This window comes from Prosopis cineraria, unplaced genomic scaffold, assembly GCF_029017545.1.
Source record: "Prosopis cineraria cultivar Desert tree isolate PC_DT_omini unplaced genomic scaffold, ASM2901754v1 PC15, whole genome shotgun sequence".
In the NCBI taxonomy this organism is placed as follows: Eukaryota; Viridiplantae; Streptophyta; class Magnoliopsida; order Fabales; family Fabaceae; genus Prosopis; species Prosopis cineraria.
Genome location: NW_026555346.1, coordinates 438,969 through 457,699, shown reverse-complemented (window position 1 = coordinate 457,699; position 18,731 = coordinate 438,969). Strand labels below are relative to the sequence as shown.

The following is an 18,731-nucleotide window of genomic DNA, read 5'->3' as shown; positions in this document are numbered from 1 at the left end:
CAAAGACTTTGATAGCTTGATAACGCTCCCCTCGTAGAGCTACAGAAAACCTTATTTACCCATAGTGTTCTCATTAAAACTTCGATTTAGAGAGTGGATTTAAAATACTGTAACTTTACAATGAGCCAAAATATAATTCACAAGGGAAGGGATTGCTTAATGGAAAGTGAACTTAACAAGATCATCCGAGTCTTATCAACATCAATTTAACTTTGTTATCACCATAAACTGGAAATATGTTACTAAATCATAATCACTTGACGGCGAGATTGATAACAACACATCTTTCTGCGCCCAAAAAACAGATGAACCTTGCCGATGGGATTGCAGCTGAACAGCTTAAGCAGCTGCTCCAACTGGAACACCACCCTTGAGTCTGGAAGAACCGTAGAGAGTTTCTTCGAACCGGATGATCTCATTCTTGGATCCATAAGCAACTTGAGTTCTCTCATCAAGGTTATTTATGACCTTGTCTAGCACAGACTGACGACCATCACTGCTGAAACCTCCAGCTTTCTCAATCAAGAACCCTAAAGGAGCTACCTCAAACAGCAGCCTCAGCTTGGCTTTGGCTGATGGAGACGCCACATTTGTGAATATGCCTTTCTCTTTCACGATAATCTGCACACAAGAAGAACACGTTTATAGGATCATGTTCTGCCAGGGTAAATGTCAGCTTCCAAACTTTGTTTCAAGATAAGGCAATATCATGAGAAAATCAAGAAAGAACCTGGTTCACGTCTGGTACCATTCCTCCTGTATATCTCAATGTGTATTTTTCTCTCACATAGTGGTTGACCAACTGTAGGATGATAAATGAACTAAGGTGTAAGTGTTCAATTCCAAATGTCATATATCACACGAGATTTAGAACAAAAATTCGTGTTTCTTGATGTAAGACTAGATAGACCTCATTATATTCAGGGTTGTCAGATGTAGCTCTCAAATTTCCAGGAGAGAAAATTTTTCCTTCACCAATATCTGTGGTCTCCTTAACATGTTGCCATTTTCCTGATAAACAAATCAGAAAGCATTGTCATTTCCTGAAGTCTGAACCTCTATTGTCAAACAAAAAGTTTCCAGAATCAGTTTTCCAATTGAACGATTTACTAAACTGAGAGATAATCTATGGAAAAGACCTAACCTTCATCAAGTAGAAGAAATTCGTGTGTTCCAGGATAGTCCTTGAGAGCAAGGACGTATGTGGTTCTTGGACCAAATATTCCCATGGCTGCAGCTACTTGATCTCTTCCAGTGATCCCTGTTAACTTGTCCCCAGGCCACACACCAAAGATTGTGCCCACAGTAAAATTTGTGTCCACGATGCTGGAGCCATCAAGCGGGTCAAATGCAACGCTAAATCCACCTGCAGTCGCATATTCCACACGAATGACAACATCATATATGTCATCACTATACACATCCAAATCGTAATTTCTCAGTTTAAGATAGACTGCAGACCTTCAACTGGACCTTCCATGTCCTGGAGTTCAGGAACTTCCTCTGAGCAAGCATATTTACAGAAGTGTGAGTGTCTTAAGGCCTGTGCATATAACACAGGACATTCTAATTAGTTGGAGTAAAACTATATTCTTTCAATGTATCAAGGGTTCAACTCTAAGATACAAAGAGTTCATAGTTAAACTTCATAGGCAAAACAAGTAGCTCCTAACTCCTACATCAGTAATAGATGTCTAGATGATGTTCTAACATGATAATGAACTTTCAGATATTGAACTGTAAACGGTAATCGTTGCCTAGATCGGGTTCCAACATGACAAGACAAAAAAATTCAAAATTAGAAGCTAGTTTGACATTAGAAATGCCGATGCAATTCCTTCCCTCAGTCTGGAACAGACTGAAAAGTGGAAATCTTACGTCAAAAAGGAGCTTGTTGGCCAGCAAATCCACGGCAAGCTGCTCGTCTCCAAAGGAATTAACACATTGAGTTCCACCGCAAGAAGCTGTCTTCACTTTGAAGGAAATAGTTCTCAATGCTTCTCCCATGCACACCAGCAACCGGATCAGTCCCTTGTCCGGTGTTGCCTTGCTAAGGAACTCGTCCTAAAATGACACAAATAAAAACATAGCATGATGGATGCAACCCAAAATTTGAGTCTTCCCGCCGTTAAAAGTCGAGAGATTGATGCCGTGAAAACAAGCAACTCACCAGGTTGTCACCAATTTCACATCTGGTCACAAGCGAAGAATCCCTTGGCTTGGAAACATTTACAGTTGATTTGGACGTCACTCTGAGTGATTCGCCAAACAAAGAGCTTGATTTCAGACTCTGTCATTCACAACAGACATGTTTTACAAACGTGTTGACGAAATCTACAGATGTTGACGTCACAGGAGGGGAAAATCAAAGGATCCATACCGGGAAACCAAAAGACGGAGAGATGGACGGAGGAGAGTGGTTGGAAGAAACACTAGGAAGGAAGGTGCCTCTGGCGAAGCAAGCAATGCCCGTCTCCATGGCCGCGAGATGTCGTGTAATACTGCTTGCAGGGAGAGTGTTATTGCATAGCAACGAGTGGAAATGGGAACGGAGAGGTGGAGGAGGAGGATAGGAGATAAGTGGCTCAGTACGTGAGGAGTGCCACGTGGGAGTCGCTGAGAAGATAGGCTGATAAAATGGGGTAATTTAGCATGGCAAGTATTTTATGTGGTGATGATCTGGTCCTCTATAAAGAGATATGGTGGGGAGCTGCTTGCCCAAGTGTTTGTTAGTTTGTGACCTCTGCCGTAACTGTCACTGTTCTGCGGTCGTGTCAGATGCACCTTCGCAGCGCTCAAATCTTGACCCCAATTTCAAACCATGGATTCTACTTTGGTCTGATTTCCTTGAGAACTGAGAAACGAAATTGTGGCTCTCCAAGTCAAGAGCATTACATTCGAGTTTTTTTTTTTTTTTTAACAAATCTTCCCTATGCAATGGTTGCAAATAATGCGAACCATGAAAATCATGGCCAGTGATTCATAAAACCAATAATTAAGTGTCCGTTCAATTCACTTTTAGTAATTTATTTAAAAAAAAATTCTAGAGAATTTAAATAATATATCATTTTGTTGGTTTTTTTTTTTTAATTGCATGGCATTTTCGAGATTCAGCGTATGCGAAGCCTTCGGATGCGGGTCGGCGCGCTAAAACAATGTCGTTTGGCTTTGTTTATAATCCTAGCCTTGCAAATAAAACAAGCAATCTCCACCGTTGAAGTTAAAACCACATTTAAAGCACCCCTGATTTCGCACCGCATGTTGGCTTCTCGCCACGTAGACGCGCGGAGTTTCCAGCCGCGTCTTCGCAAATCGTCCTGTGATAATGATTTGTCTGCGTCTTCCCAAGATTCTCATGCCAGCAGTGTCAACGACAATTTTCGAGAGTTTTGATACAGAACAACAAGAAAAGGTTGATGCAATTTTTATTTGGGTTCTCTTTCGCCATTTTAGGACATTCTAATTAGTTGGAGTAAACTATATTCTTTCAATGTATCAAGGGTTCAACTCTAAGATACAAAGAGTTTAATAGTTAAACTTCATAGGCAAAACAAGTAGCTCCTAACTCCTACATCAGTAATAGATGTCTAGATGATGTTCTAACATGATAATGAACTTCAGATATTGAACTGTAAACGGTAATCGTTGCCTAGATCGGGTTCCAACATGACAAGACAAAAAAATTCAAAATAGAAAGCTAGTTGACATTAGAAATGCCGATGCAATTCTTTCCCTCAGTCTGGAACAGACTGAAAGTGGAAATCTTACGTCAAAAAGGAGCTTGTTGGCGAGCAAATCCACGGCAAGCTGCTCGTCTCCAAAGGAATTAACACATTGAGTTCCACCGCAAGAAGCTGTCTTCACTTTGAAGGAAATAGTTCTCAATGCTTCTCCCATGCACACCAGCAACCGGATCAGTCCCTTGTCCGGTGTTGCCTTGCTAAGGAACTCGTCCTAAAATGACACAAATAAAAACATAGCATGATGGATGCAACCCAAAATTTGAGTCTTCCCGCCGTTAAAAGTCGAGAGATTGATGCCGTGAAAACAAGCAACTCACCAGGTTGTCACCAATTTCACATCTGGTCACAAGCGAAGAATCCCTTGGCTTGGAAACATTTACAGTTGATTTGGACGTCACTCTGAGTGATTCGCCAACAAAGAGCTTGATTTCAGACTCTGTCATTCACAACAGACATGTTTTACAAACGTGTTGACGAAATCTACAGATGTTGACGTCACAGGAGGGAAAATCAAAGGATCCATACCGGGAAACCAAAAGACGGAGAGATGGACGGAGGAGAGTGGTTGGAAGAAACACTAGGAAGGAAGGTGCCTCTGGCGAAGCAAGCAATGCCCGTCTCCATGGCCGCGAGATGTCGTGTAATACTGCTTGCAGGGGAGTGTTATTGCATAGCAACGAGTGGAAATGGGAACGGAGAGGTGGAGGAGGAGGATAGGAGATAAGTGGCTCAGTACGTGAGGAGTGCCACGTGGGAGTCGCTGAGAAGATAGGCTGATAAATGGGGTAATTTAGCATGGCAAGTATTTTTATGTGGTGATGATCTGGTCCTCTATAAAGAGATATGGTGGGGAGCTGCTTGCCCAAGTGTTTGTTAGTTTGTGACCTCTGCCGTAACTGTCACTGTTCTGCGGTCGTGTCAGATGCACCTCGCAGCGCTCAAATCTTGACCCCAATTTCAAACCATGGATTCTACTTTGGTCTGATTTCCTTGAGAACTGAGAAACGAAATTGTGGCTCTCCAAGTCAAGAGCATTACATTCGAGTTTTTTTTTTTTTTTTTTAACAAATCTTCCCTATGCAATGGTTGCAAATAATGCGAACCATGAAAATCATGGCCATGATTCATAAACCAATAATTAAGTGTCCGTTCAATTCACTTTTAGTAATTTATTTAAAAAAAAAATCTAGAGAATTTAAATAATATATCATTTTGTTGGTTTTTTTTTTTTAATTGCATGGCATTTTCGAGATTCAGCGTATGCGAAGCCTTCGGATGCGGGTCGGCGCGCTAAAACAATGTCGTTTTGGCTTTGTTTATAATCCTAGCCTTGCAAATAAAACAAGCAATCTCCACCGTTGAAGTTAAAACCACATTTAAAGCACCCCTGATTTCGCACCGCATGTTGGCTTCTCGCCACGTAGACGCGCGGAGTTTCCAGCCGCGTCTTCGCAAATCGTCCTGTGATAATGATTTGTCTGCGTCTTCCCAAGATTCTCATGCCAGCAGTGTCAACGACAATTTTTCGAGAGTTTTGATACAGAACAACAAGAAAAGGTTGATGCAATTTTTATTTGGTTCTCTTTCGCCATTTTATTTTAATGCAAGTTAGATTTGTTGATTATCGACTATAGAAGAAATCTATCGAGAACTGGATTCCTTCATCTTCTGAGTAATTGGAATTTTGCTGGCATTTGGGCAAACAAGGAAAAACACCCACAGATACATAATAAAACACAAAACTTGCAAGCAAACCCCACTCCCCATGGAGGCTCCACTCCACGCTGTCGGAGAACAATGGGAAAATACCCCACCGCCACGTCGTCAGAGAAGAGTGGCAGAGCCAATGGCATTGTAAACCAGAGAGAGAGAGCGTCTTTAGCAAGCGAATGCACTGGTCGCTCTCAGACTCGTTGATTTATGGAATGGTTACGATCACAAGAAAAGGGACAAACGACATCGTTCGAACTCCTCGCACAGACATACGACTCTGGACGCTATTGCATGACTCCTACAATTTGAGAATTAAGGCAGCGCAGCAGAGAAAAACAAACTAACAAATGGGAGGGGAAAAAAAACCAGAGGAAGCTTCCTGCGAAGGGAGCCTGATGTAACCGACAACGTAGAATCATGTATCCTTGGGGGCGTCCTAGTCCCATCATTTTTGCAGACCTTTACTTCCTTGCTGAATTCATTGAGACACATGATGCTTTACTCTGGTGCTCTTCCCACGCTCCCAGCCTCCCTAGAGTGACCAACGAAAACACAGTAATAAGCGCCAACTTCTCACCCCTTTTCTTTTGATCTTGTTCGGATCATATTCGGGTTTTACTGTGAGGGATTGGACATCCACTAAATCGGATGCTTCAAGGTCTGATAGCTTTGTCGACGCAGCCTGTATGTTTCATATTCTGAAATTGGTTAATTTCATCTTGTATCTGTTGCTGCTGGGATTAAATTTTATAGGCTGTTTGGGATTGGAATGGTCGAGCTAAATGAATAAGCTAGAGGGAGAAGTAAATTATTCAAAAGTTCATTGGGGTTATAGCATTGCCAAATTTTGTTAGCAGGGACTGCAAGGAGAAGGGTTTGAGCAGGTTTCTTGCAATAGTGATTTTAGGTTATAATTTTTTTGCATATCAGTGATTCCTTTCTACAAGTTCTGCTTGTTTGTTTTTGGATTGGTTATATTTTGCCGATTTTGTTGATTTGTGAGACTTAAACTGAAGTAATGAATGATGACCAGATTTTTATTCAAAAAAAAAAAATTTTTGGTGACTTCTTGACTTCTGGAAGCAAGTTGAATCAGTAACTTGAGCTGGATTTTAGTCAAGTCTGCATATGCCCATCAAATGGAGCGACAATATTCTGCAGGAAGTCTCTCAAGTGGTTCTGGTATGTTTTGTGACTCCTCAAGTTTCTCACTTTTTAAATCCCTTTCATCTGGTCAATAAATGATAAAATGAATCAAACAAATAAGAATGATTACAATCTATAGTAGATGCTAGTTGTAAATAGATTCACCTGCACTCAAAGGCTTCGTCTTTTAGTTCTCATCGATGGTACATAGATCAATGATATAGTTTCATAACATGCCCCACAAATAGGAATTGGAGAAATCTAAAAATAATTGGGCCTTTTTAGGTGATTTTGTTACCATTTGACCATTTCAAGCCGAAGCATTTGATTGATGCCGACGCTGGTAGATAATAGGGTATTGCTTATTCTCAGCTGTGTTATCATTCAATCTGATTATATTTCCTACTGTTGTTTTAGAATTGTGCTATTGATGACAAATCTTGCTGCTGCATTCCCGTGACAGGGATGGAGAGCCATCATGTTGTGGAATCAGGATTCTACATGACTTCTTTCGCTGCAACAATCTTCATCACGGGACTTGTCACTGCTGGGGTTTTGTTAATTACTTTGCTGATCTCATTGGCTGTGATGCTGCAGTCTTGTCAAAGTAAACATGCCGGAGTTATTGAGCTCCAGAGTATTCATAATTGTTACAGTTATTGCAAGATTCGTGCTCTGCATGCCGAGTTTAATAACTTGGAAGGTTACAATCTTCCTGAGGTTTGTAGAGATCCTGCTATACAGTATGTTAAAGGAGGTCAGTACGCTGCAGACTGGATTCAACCATGTCTCTGATTGAGGATTACTTTAGCCTTGTCAGACCATCAGATGATGGTTTTGATGTGGTGTTGATCGAGATAGATGACCTTTTTCCTTCATATCCTCATTCTTCCAATTGGTTTCACCGGTAACCTCAAAAACATTGGCAGCAACTTATAATTCTTGGTATCTTATGTTAAGGTTTATTTTGAAGATCTCCGAGTCCCCACCCCTCCCTTAAACCTCAGGACAATTCCCCTTTATCTTTTCAAAACATAGTTTCTTAAACCCCCCCCCCCGGGGGGCTGTTAGGGTTTGCAGTTCACTTTATGGTAAACATAACAACTAAATCTCGTATTCTTAAAGTAACCAGCAATATAATGAATGTCCTTGAACTGGTAGATTTGCTAGCAGTATTAATGTTCTCTGATACTGAGTAATGAAGAAGACTGCTCAGATTGGAGACAATAAGATTATGATGTCCTTAACTTTTATTTTTCCCATATGGTTTCCGTTCTCAGTTTCTTCAGAATTCAGACTACCAAAATCTCTATTGATTATTGTTGAGCTTCTTTTGGATTGTTTATCCACCTTGGCACTTTGCTTCATTGTTATCATTGATAGGAACATGACAAGAAAAGCTCTCCTTGGTGCAGGTTTTATAACTACAGAGTGAGTGAATGTGTGAAGGAGGCAAGGGATTTAAAGCTTAAGCTTGTCTTAAGATTATACATAAACCTTAAAGGTGCCGGGTGGCCAATAATATTGTTATCAAGAGAGCCTCGAACCCAGCGAAATGTCACCGCTTATCATCTTATTTCCGCTGGATTTAGAGGCTGGTCTTCCTTGGTAGTGAGGTACTGTGATTTTTTTCTTTTTATAAATCCGAGAAAGATCTGAACATGTGTTGACGTTAAAACTAGGCATCTGCCTCTGAATTTTTGACAAAGATGTGGTTTCATCCGCCGTTATTCCTTGAAATCTTTGGGTTTTCTAAGTTAAATTCGGTTTTTGAAATTATCCATAGACACGGGTTTTCCCGAAAATGAAGTCCAGACTCGCTTCTCATTCCATACCTAATATCTATGATCTGCGCTGTTGCAGAGAAGATGATGAAGATTCCATCAAAGGGAATGAATACGTTTTAAGGGAAAGGAGTGTGATTGAGGGAAAGGATTGCGTATAAAAAGTATCATAAGCAACCATATAGATGCTGTCACGGTTCAAGATAGTGGGATGAGAAATTTTAAGCTTCCGGACCCTCTGTGTGCCAAATTTGAGCATCAAATGGAGATCCCAGACGCACCATACTAGTTTCATTCTTTTGGGTGGTGGAATGAATTTCCTTTTCTAACAACATATATTTTACGGGGGACCATGATTGGAATGGAAATTTTCTTTTGTATCTAATATTTTTTGTGGGCGTGGTATGTTTGTATTCATGTCTATGTATTCATATATAATATAAATTTTAAAAATTTATATAATGTTTACAAGTTATAAATAATAGGGAAAATGATAATAAAAGACATTTAAAATATATAAATAACAATTTAATCTTTTAAAATGTTATGATTTCATTGAAGTCTTTAGAGACTTTTCTATCATTAATGAATTTATATAAATAATTAAATTATTTTTGTTAAAATAAAATGATTTACAAGTTTTGTTTAAATAATCACAATTTTCTTTTTATACATGTAACAATGTAATAGCAAATCAAGAATTTAACATGTGAAGTTGTAATTTGTTATTGTATTATTGCAAATATAAGAAAAAAATTGTGATTATTTAAATAAAATTTGTGAATCGTTTTATTTTTAGCAAGAGTAATTGATCATTTATATAAATTCATTAATAATAGAAAAGTTTTTAAAGATTTCAGTAAAATTATGACATTTTGAAGAATTAAATTATCATTTATATAATTAAAAGTATTTTATTATCATTTTTTTTAAATAAATCACTTGTTTCAAATTTTGTACATAGCGGTTCAGCTCTCCAGTCCAATTTGAAAAGATGGCCACAATAGTTAGCGGAATAGGGCTAGAGTTTGGGAAACCTGAGACGCTCCTTTCAAATGTTCATTGGCGATACAAGTGATCAATGACAGGGGTGCAACTGGCAAATATTCAATTAATTTACCACGGAAAGAGAAATTCTAAAAGGAAGAGAAAATAAACTGTTTTGCAGCATATTAAGCTCCTGATCAATAGGCAAAAACATGTCCTGGTCATTATCATCCTCCAATTTTGGGTACTTCTATCTTTATTATAAAGTTCCTTACCAAACAGATTATATGCTTCTATCTTTATATATGTATTTACAGTTTTCCCCTGCCTTTCTTGCTCGTCCGTATTATTCGGAGTTACAAGATCACCATTCCCATTTATGCGAATTCATCCAGTCTCATTATTTCCGTTAGCTCCGATTGTTTGACCTAATTGCTACCAAAGAACTAAAACATATCTTTAACGATGCACCAACTCCAAAATTAATGTGAATTTAAATTCATTCAGGATAAACAATTGCCAACGCATGTCGTTACAATTTGTTTAGAGAGAGAGAGCAACGTCTCACTATCTAAAGACATGAATTAAAAGAAACAATTTTTTGTGTTGGCACCACGGAGGTCTGTATGCGCGCAAAAGAACAGAACATATGCTACAAAATAGTAAACAAACTACTGTTGTATAAATATTAAACATGCCATATAAATCAAATTAGATTAGTCTAGCCTCTTATCATGCCCGATCATGATCTCATCTCTCTAAGATTCCACCAAGAAATTTAGCCAAACATCTTCATCTTCAAGAACACTAAGAAGAGCTTGTGAAGATCGAGTTCCATGGACGCTTAGATGAAGAAATTAAGCTTAGATCTTTGTGATAATGAGAAATATAGGATGAGCTAGATGGAATATAAAAATGGTGTAGGTTTTGTGGAGGTTTGATGGCTGGTTGATGCCTAAAAATGAAGTTAGGATGCTGAAAAATAAAGAATAAGATAAACTAAAGAAAGAATGAAAGAGAAAATGAAATGTGTGTGGTGAATCTAAAATTGTGAGGTGTGACGTGCAAAAGGTGTTTCCTTAGCTAACTGCTAATTAAAATAAAAGAAAGCAAATAAATAAGAATTTAGGGACTATATCACACTTGCTAGGTAACACCCTCCTGTTAACTTGCAAATAATTCTAATATGCGTCAAATTATATGATTTATCATCTGTAACACACCAAAATTTTTTTTTTTAAATAATTTAACTCAACCATAGTTGGGTTACAGCCACCCAACACATTTTATATCAGTAATTTTGATATAAAATATTTTATAATTGCTTCAACTCACACACTATACATTTCAGATAAATTTTTACCTCCCACATGCCATTAGGCTAAATCACATTTGTCCATCCTTATACTCCCAACAAGTAAACTAAATCACATTTGTCCATCCTTATACTCCCAACAAGTAAAATAAGCAATTTAGTAGTCAATTTTCAACACAAGCCAGTTATTTGGCCTTATAATCATGCCATTTTAACCAATCCAAAGTAAACCAAATATTAAAATTACAGTCATCCAAATTGTACCAAAAATAGAAATAGTTTGAAAGGCATGATACATTTAGATATTCATATAATTGACAATAAACAAAAAGCCATAATATTGACAATATAACACATTATAAATCATAATTAAATACCCAAAAGAGACAGTGGATTCTATACCACTAAGCCTCTGGGACTCCTCCACTGTCACTCGTGGCTCTTCTCCTGAAAATTGTTAACCACATAATGAGACTCAAATCCCAGTAACCAAAGCCAATTTATGATAGTGTATACAAACAGTTAAGTGTGTGCGTACTAAGTAAGAATTAAAAATAATATAATTCCAACAAATATAAGAAATATTACAATACACACAAACAACCATCCTTATATCCCTCCATTAACCTCGAGCCGTAGCCCTCACTCGGTGCTAAATTATACCCGGCCAAAGGTAAATTAGCCCAAGCCCTTACAAGCCACCTATTGAGCTCCAATAGGGGCGTACCACGTGGCACATAAATACAACAATAATAGCAAAGTCTCCCCAACACTCCCACAATAATTAACAAATTCATAATAATATTGGCACAATTATACAATATTACAAAATTCATAATTTTCTCAATAATCACCCAATAACATGAAGTAACACTAATCACAAATTAAAAGCATGGTTACCTTGTGGCTTTTTCAATAAATTATTCCTTAAAATTTTCTCTCTCACCACAATCTTCACCAGTAATACAATCTACAAAATAACATATTATTTAAAAATATTAGTTTCAATTTTTGAAACTAATAAAATAATTCTAATAATAGAATTAAAAATATAATAAATTCTTAATTTCAATCTTAATACAAATCTATAGTTAATACTATTAAGTAAAATTTTTAACTCCTCTTTTAATTATTAATAAACATTAATAATATAAAAATCAACTTCTAAATTAATTTCTATTATCAAAATTTTCTTTTTATTTTATAAATTCGTACCTAAAATACCCAAAAACTAAAAATTAAGTCTCTAGCTTAGAATCATAATCCTATAACCATAATAATTCATTTCTCATCCCAAATAATCATCTAAACCTCAATAAATCAACATATATTTTCAGATCTAGTTTAGAATTTGATCCATAAGCCACAGATTCAAAGATCATCAATAAATTTATACTCTAGAACATTTATTATACTACTGACAACATCAAAAATCATATTTATTCAATATAAATTCATCCCTCTTTCAGATCTTAAATTTTCTACCACTACAAACTCAAAAACCAAAGAAAAAGGATGACTAAGAAAAAATTTTAGAATACTTACTTAGTCTTGAAAAGCTTAAAATCACACCCTAAATATCCTATTAAAAACTCTTACCTTAAAACCCAGCACCGGTGAACTTGGCTCACAGATGCTCTCTCTGCCTCAGCTCACGCATGAAAGAAGGAATGAAGAAATGAAAGGAAACGGGTGAGTTTTATAAAAATTCAGTGGGTCCCACACATTTTTTTTTTATTTACTCTTTCCTCTCTCTTCTTTTTTTTTTTTTTATTATTAAACATAATCATTGCCCACCGAAAGTTCACTCCTTCTTGCCTTTTTTTTTTAATACGTTTTTCCTTTTTTTATATATAATAATAATTTAATAATATTTTTTTATTTTTTTAATTATTTTTTTAATTTAATTTTTTTAGAATTATATCCTAAGTTAGATTTAATAATCATCTCTTACTAATTTTCTTACCTCTAAATATTATTTTTTTATTTCTATTAACCCAAATTAATTATTAAAATTTAAATTGAGATGTTACATCATCTCCATTTTAAGCTGATTTAGACCACCGAATTAAGAAGAAAACGTCCCTAATGCATTAGCTTTGACCCCATGAGCTTTTGACTTCATTTGTCCAATTGATGCATAAGTCATATGTAACCTATGTCACAAAAATCACATAATTCAATTAAATAACATGTGACATCATAAAATCTAATTAAAGAGCAAAATTAAATTCATATTTAGAAGAAGAATTTATTAAAATAACTAAGTTTTTGGGTGTACAAAATTATATAAAAATTTCTACATAAATGCAAATAAAAAACTAGGTCAAATTAGCACACTTAAAAAAGTATTAACTTTTTATTTAATTACATTCAAATTAAAATAAATTTATAAAATCTAATTTGACCACCCTTCTTTTGCATTTAAAATACATTTTTTTAATTTTTATTTCACATTTTTTAAAAATTTATTTTTAGATCAAAATATTCTTAGTACACAAAACCTAAACACTAAGGTAAATTTACAATTATAATGCAATGTATGTGCACTTTAGGATAATAAAATTTTTTAAATGATTTTAATTGACATATAAAAGGATGTAATAAATGTATTATATCAAACAAAAACATATTAATGACAAGGAGGATATGTACCATGCAATCCTGAAGAACTGTAACAAGGCGAACATTTGACAAAGAAATTGATGTGTCTAGAACTTTAGATGCATTTGCCTCCATCTCATTAGGATGTTCATTGGCATGAAAATATACCAAGACACCTGATGGAAAACGCAGTGGATGTCCCCAACAAATTTTTCTCCCCTTCCCATCTTCATCTTGCCCCTTTCCATGTCTCCCTCTCTTTTATAAATGAAAATTAGAAATTTTATATTTAATGATTGAATCCTGTCAAATCATAATTTATAATTAATTTTATTTAACTTTTATCATTTTAAATCAAGGCACAATTTTAAGAATTAGGTCTCCATTTCATTTATCTAATTGAAGACTCATATTAACTCACAAATTTTTGGGGTTTTCATTTATTTTTTATTAATATTTATTTTATTCTTTTTATTATTTTATTAAAAACATTTTCATTTATTTTTTTTCATTAATTTATTTTTTGCAGGGGCCTAACAAAATGGGCTGTTCACACGTCCATATCAATCATGTGACTTTGTACAAAAAATTTAAATATATCATTGATACAGTATGAAGAACGATATTTTGATTAAAAAAAGGACAGACTTACTGTCGTGAATTTGAAGCCTCGTCCAAAGTGAACGAAGGAAAAATGACAATTAAAGACTAATAAAATTATTTATTATAATTAAAAATTTTAAATTATTAAAATTTTAATAATAAACTATGGTTCTTATTTGAAATTAAAAATATAAATGAATTTATAAAATTATCTTTAAATATTAAAATTACTATCATGAATTAAAATTATTACTAATTTTAATTGAAAAAATCAAGATTCAAACTTCAGAATGAGATCAACAATAATCTCACTCCATAACACTTGAAATTTTGGTTTTTTCAAGTGAATCCCAACTATAACTTTGAAGCCCAAATCACTCAATATTGTATGAACTTCGGCCACAAATCCATGAACCCCAACTTGAAGCCTCATTTCTCTCCCACTTTCACGTCTCTCGAGACAAAATCCAAAAAAAAAAAACAGAGAGAGTCATAAATAAGCATGACAGTCAGAGGAAAGAATGTCTGAACTTCAAAATAATCCCGCATCTTATACATTCTCATTTTTGTCATTTCAATTTCTTATCATGTCATTATTAAATAAATAATTTTGATTTTGATTTTATTTTGCTTTACTTGTTCTCTTCTTCTCCCATTATTAAGAGTTGGCCAACTAAGGACGTAGGTTTGAAATTCGTATTCAATGTAAATATATGTCTTATTAGTGAACAATTAATTAATCCTCTTTCAATCCAAAATATAAGCATCTTTTAATAACAATTTATATATCAATAGAGTATTTTTTATTCTCATAAAAATATATTATAATATATTATTTTTTATTTTTTTGCTTAGTCCCAATTCATGATGAGTGAGATTAATGTTATAAACTCTCAGTAAACACAATAATCTAGGTTAATAGATATAATAGATAAAAAATAAAAATATATTTATAAATTTTAAGTTACTTATATTTTAGCCAATATTAATTGAGAAAAATAATTTATATTTTAAACTGAGTATTTTTATAAATTGTCTCAGAATGGTGAATGACCTCATGCTTGTTAACTATAATATATTAACCAACACATTCATAACTCTTGACCATGTATAAAGAATAAAAAATTCCACTCATTATTTACTTTTTAAATGTGCCTATTTCTGGAGGTACCTTACAAAAATTTAAACCTCGTTCTTTCTTTTGTAATTTATTTTAAATTGTATGGTTAAGATGTGATTTTTCTTGTTTTTTATTTTTTTTTCAATTCTTTCACTCTCTTTCTCTCTCTTCGGATAATGCAAATTTAAGACTATGACTTGGGATGCTACTTAACACTTCAGATAATCTCACTCCTTAACACTTGGAATTTTGGTTTTTTAATTAGGATTAACAATAATCCCAATCCATAGTAATAATCTTAATAGTGTATTTTCTTAATATTCCATGCGATTTACCTATATATTGATAAGTATAAAAATTCACAAGTGATTGACTTCATATTCATAAGTGATTTTGATGAATTTTCAAATGATTATTGTATATTCATAAATGCCTTTCGAAAGTTTTACAAGTGAATTTTAGTTTTATGTTGGAAAACAACCCATTCTCAAGGGTGAATCCTAGTTTTTTAAGCAAGATTAACCATAATTTCAATTGTCATAGTAATTTCAATAATATCTTTTTCTAAATTTTCAAATGAGGTGATTTTGTAAACTCATATATATTTTTAATTTTAAATAAAAATTATAGTTTATTATTGGAATTTCAATATTTCAAAATCCTCGATTGTAATTGATGCGAGTCCTCAATTGTCATTTTTTAATGAATGAAGCTTGATGGGCTAACCCGAATGAATAAATCAAACAAATCTTGGGACTAAGTTTGGTAACTTAAAAGATTTTCTTTGCGCTGGGCTTATTCAAGCTGCCTAAATAAATTTGAATAAATCCCGACCTAGCTCAAACTTGAATGGTCTTAGCTCAAATACTTGAATTCTTTTTTTGTTATTAATAATATAATATCAAAATTAAAAATATTATTTTTAACATAAAAATTAAAATTAGATAAAAATAAACAAATAAAATAATATTTAATAATTCAGATATTAAAACCAACTTGAATAAATTCAAGAAATTAGGATAGGCTTGATTGTATGAACTTTTTTATATGGTAGAATATTTTAAATTTAATCTAAATTAAATTTGACCAAAATAAATATGATCCACCCAAATTATAGGCTTTACCAAAAAAATACTAACACAAAGCACATATGCTTTGTAATAATACAAATAAAAGCCGCCAATTTAAAAAAATAAAGAAAATCTCATTCGAAATTCATCTAGTCTCAAATATTGTACTGAACAAGAAGTTACTGCAATCTGTTGACCAAGAAGATAATACGACACCAACCTGCACTCAAGATCAGAAGAAAATCCATGAAGAGTCCTTCTCTACACAATATGAACAGAAACAATTTGTAAAGAATAGCTTGAGACCTAGCTGATCAGGATATCACAGATCAATGAAACCCTAACCACACGGACACGGACACGGACACTGTTTCAGTGTCTGCAAGCATCATAAACCCAACTGAGGGTAAGCAACAATTTGCTCAAGAGTCTCGCTATCCACAGCATGTCTACAGACACACCACAAGAAGGAACGGCGACGACATTGCCACTGCCATCTTAATCCAAGCCTTAGCACCAAGAATAGTGGATGATCCAGAGAAGTCGATATGATGGTACTTCATAGTCAAGTTTGGATACAAAATCCCCCAACTACGACCCAAAGGATGTTTTCCTCGCTCCGGTTCCTTGTCAAACAGCTCGTATATGTAAACCTCTGACAACCCTTCTTTTCTCAGAGGCGTGCCCTTGCCGGACTTGAGGTGCTTCACCAGACCCTTTAGATATATCTCGGCGTACACCTTGTTCGCGTCCGCCTCATTCCCCGTGGAGCTAGCGCTGGGCCACCCCGTCTCCGTCACGATAATGGGTATATTCTCGTATCCCGCCACCGCCATCGCACTAACCACGGCGTCAATCATCATGTCAAAAAGATTATAGTACCGAACGCCGGTGGTCACGTCGTCCCTGAAATTGAAAGCGTGTTCTTGAAACAGGGCAATCCCAATCGGAATCTCAGACCTCAGCCTGTACAAGTTGTACGGGTACACATTGATCAAGAACGACGAATTGGTGTCCCTCAAGAACCGCAGCAACGGCCCGATGACATTATCCCCGGGAGGTTCTCGAAATTGAGCCGCTGAAGGAGGGAACGGCGTGGATATGGCGCTGACGAAAGAGAAAGAGGTGGACACGGAAATCTTGCGGATCCCAAGATCCCGAAGCGACAGGTGCAAGTTCCTGATGGCGGGCAACAGCTGGTCGACGGAGTCAGGGGAAGCGTCTACGAAATCATTACCGACGGAGATGGTGGAAATCTTGGCTCGAGGGTAGAAAGGGACGACGTGGACGTAGAGCCAGCTGAGGGCGGCGGAGCGATTGGCGGCTATTGGGGGGACCAGGTAGTTGGGAATGGTGAGAAAGAGGGAGACATTGGTGTACAGGAAGGAGCGAATGATGGAAGGGTCGGAATCTTCCAAGCGGAGAGAAGCCAAGTTGAGGGAATGAATGGCGGCGGGAAGGAGGAAGGGCGGATGGGAGCGAGGGTGGGAGGAGTTGGAGGGCGAGGAGTAGGTGACGCCGAAGCAGGGAAGGGAGGGAACTAGGGGGAGAAGAGAGAGGAGGAAGAGAGAGATGAAGGAAGAGAAGCGGACAAGCATGGTGGTTCTTGAGCAGAGCAATGGAACAGAGAAGAGGGAGGGAAGGAGGAGGAGGAGGAGGTGCGGTTAAGCCGTTAAGTAGGTGATTTGATTTGCATGGAGGTGCCCTGGATTCGGTGAGGTTGGGTGCACGTGCGCCCTCCATTTCTCTTTTTGAATCCCCTCTCCTGTTCCCTCCAAAATATATTACTTGCGTTTTCATCCTTCAAACTTTCCATTTGTCAAGTCCGCCTGAACTTGAAAGGCGAAGGCGTTTTCTTGTTTGCTTCAATTTATCCATTTTTAATATTTTTATGTTAATTTTTAACTTCCACATATACTCTATATGTATGCATACGGTAATCGTGCGCGCAGCATTTGTGATGAATATCATTTAAATGATAAACTTTTTTATATTAAAAGCCTTTTTGCTTTTATTTTAACTCAGGGCTTCAACTTTTTTATATGTTTCAATGGATATGAATGTTTAAAAAAACTATAATTTTTTTAAGAATATTTATATTATAATATATTCCATGTGGATGATATATAGGAAAAACTATACATATACGAACATCGATACAAGTATATACAGGCTGTCTTGTCATCCTTCCTTTGGACAGAGGTTGGATTCATGATAAAGACGATGAGAGCAGTACAATAAGAAAGATGAAATGCACGTTTAAAGATATCGTGTTTCAGCAAATTAAAGTCGCTTGGTTTTATTCTTACTCTTATGCTTTAGGTGTAATAGGAAACATGTTTTTAAAACAGGTAATCAAATATACCCAAATTTTCTCCTCAGGCCAAGATGATAGAAATAGAATGTATAATAATAAATACTTAGCCTTATAAAATATTTGTTTTATTATTAATTTTATTAACATATTAAAATTTACTTGTTATGATTTAATTTGATAACAGTATATTCAGTATAAAAAATTAAATATATAAGTCTTACCCTAATAATATTTGCTTAGATCAAATTGGCTTAAAATTGGAATATCAAACTGGTATAAATGATAAAAAAAGAAAAAGGTTCAAACGCATTTGTTAATTACTCTCATGT

General features: G+C 35.4%; 3 protein-coding genes across 3 annotated transcripts; 1 reads left to right on the top strand and 2 right to left on the bottom strand.

The window, feature by feature from the left end:
• Positions 1–133: 133 nt before the first annotated feature.
• LOC129294074 (sedoheptulose-1,7-bisphosphatase, chloroplastic) lies at positions 134–2,609 on the bottom strand. The gene is made up of 8 exons (XM_054932185.1): positions 2,381–2,609; positions 2,171–2,290; positions 1,879–2,064; positions 1,462–1,543; positions 1,145–1,366; positions 911–1,011; positions 731–802; positions 134–621 (listed from the first exon to the last, which is right to left on the bottom strand). Exons 1-8 carry the CDS (start codon positions 2,477–2,479, stop codon positions 340–342), a joined length of 1,164 nt encoding a protein of 387 aa, XP_054788160.1. The 5' UTR covers positions 2,480–2,609; the 3' UTR covers positions 134–339.
• Positions 2,610–5,177: 2,568 nt separating this feature from the next.
• On the top strand, positions 5,178–8,842 carry LOC129294212 (uncharacterized protein At2g39920). Its single transcript, XM_054932404.1, is given in 7 exon segments — positions 5,178–6,340; positions 6,490–6,638; positions 7,020–7,374; positions 7,377–7,509; positions 8,018–8,218; positions 8,466–8,527; positions 8,530–8,842. Coding segments are annotated over 6 exon segments (951 nt in total). The 5' UTR covers positions 5,178–6,340; positions 6,490–6,584; the 3' UTR covers positions 8,676–8,842.
• Positions 8,843–16,267: 7,425 nt separating this feature from the next.
• LOC129294274 (glucan endo-1,3-beta-glucosidase) lies at positions 16,268–17,711 on the bottom strand. The gene has a single exon (XM_054932496.1). It carries the CDS (start codon positions 17,681–17,683, stop codon positions 16,535–16,537), a length of 1,149 nt encoding a protein of 382 aa, XP_054788471.1. The 5' UTR covers positions 17,684–17,711; the 3' UTR covers positions 16,268–16,534.
• Positions 17,712–18,731: the final 1,020 nt, after the last annotated feature.

Bases quoted from the DNA above. Each gene is read 5' to 3' on its own strand.
- LOC129294074 (XM_054932185.1), bottom strand. From the start codon at position 2,479: ATGGAGACGGGCATTGCTTGCTTCGCCAGAGGCACCTTCCTTCCTAGT. The intron at 2,291-2,380 runs GTATGGATCCTT...TGTGAATGACAG, and splicing joins CTCCGTCTTTTGGTTTCCCG to AGTCTGAAATCAAGCTCTTT. The intron at 2,065-2,170 runs GTGAGTTGCTTG...GTGTCATTTTAG, and splicing joins GTGAAATTGGTGACAACCTG to GACGAGTTCCTTAGCAAGGC.
- LOC129294274 (XM_054932496.1), bottom strand. From the start codon at position 17,683: ATGCTTGTCCGCTTCTCTTCCTTCATCTCTCTCTTCCTCCTCTCTCTT.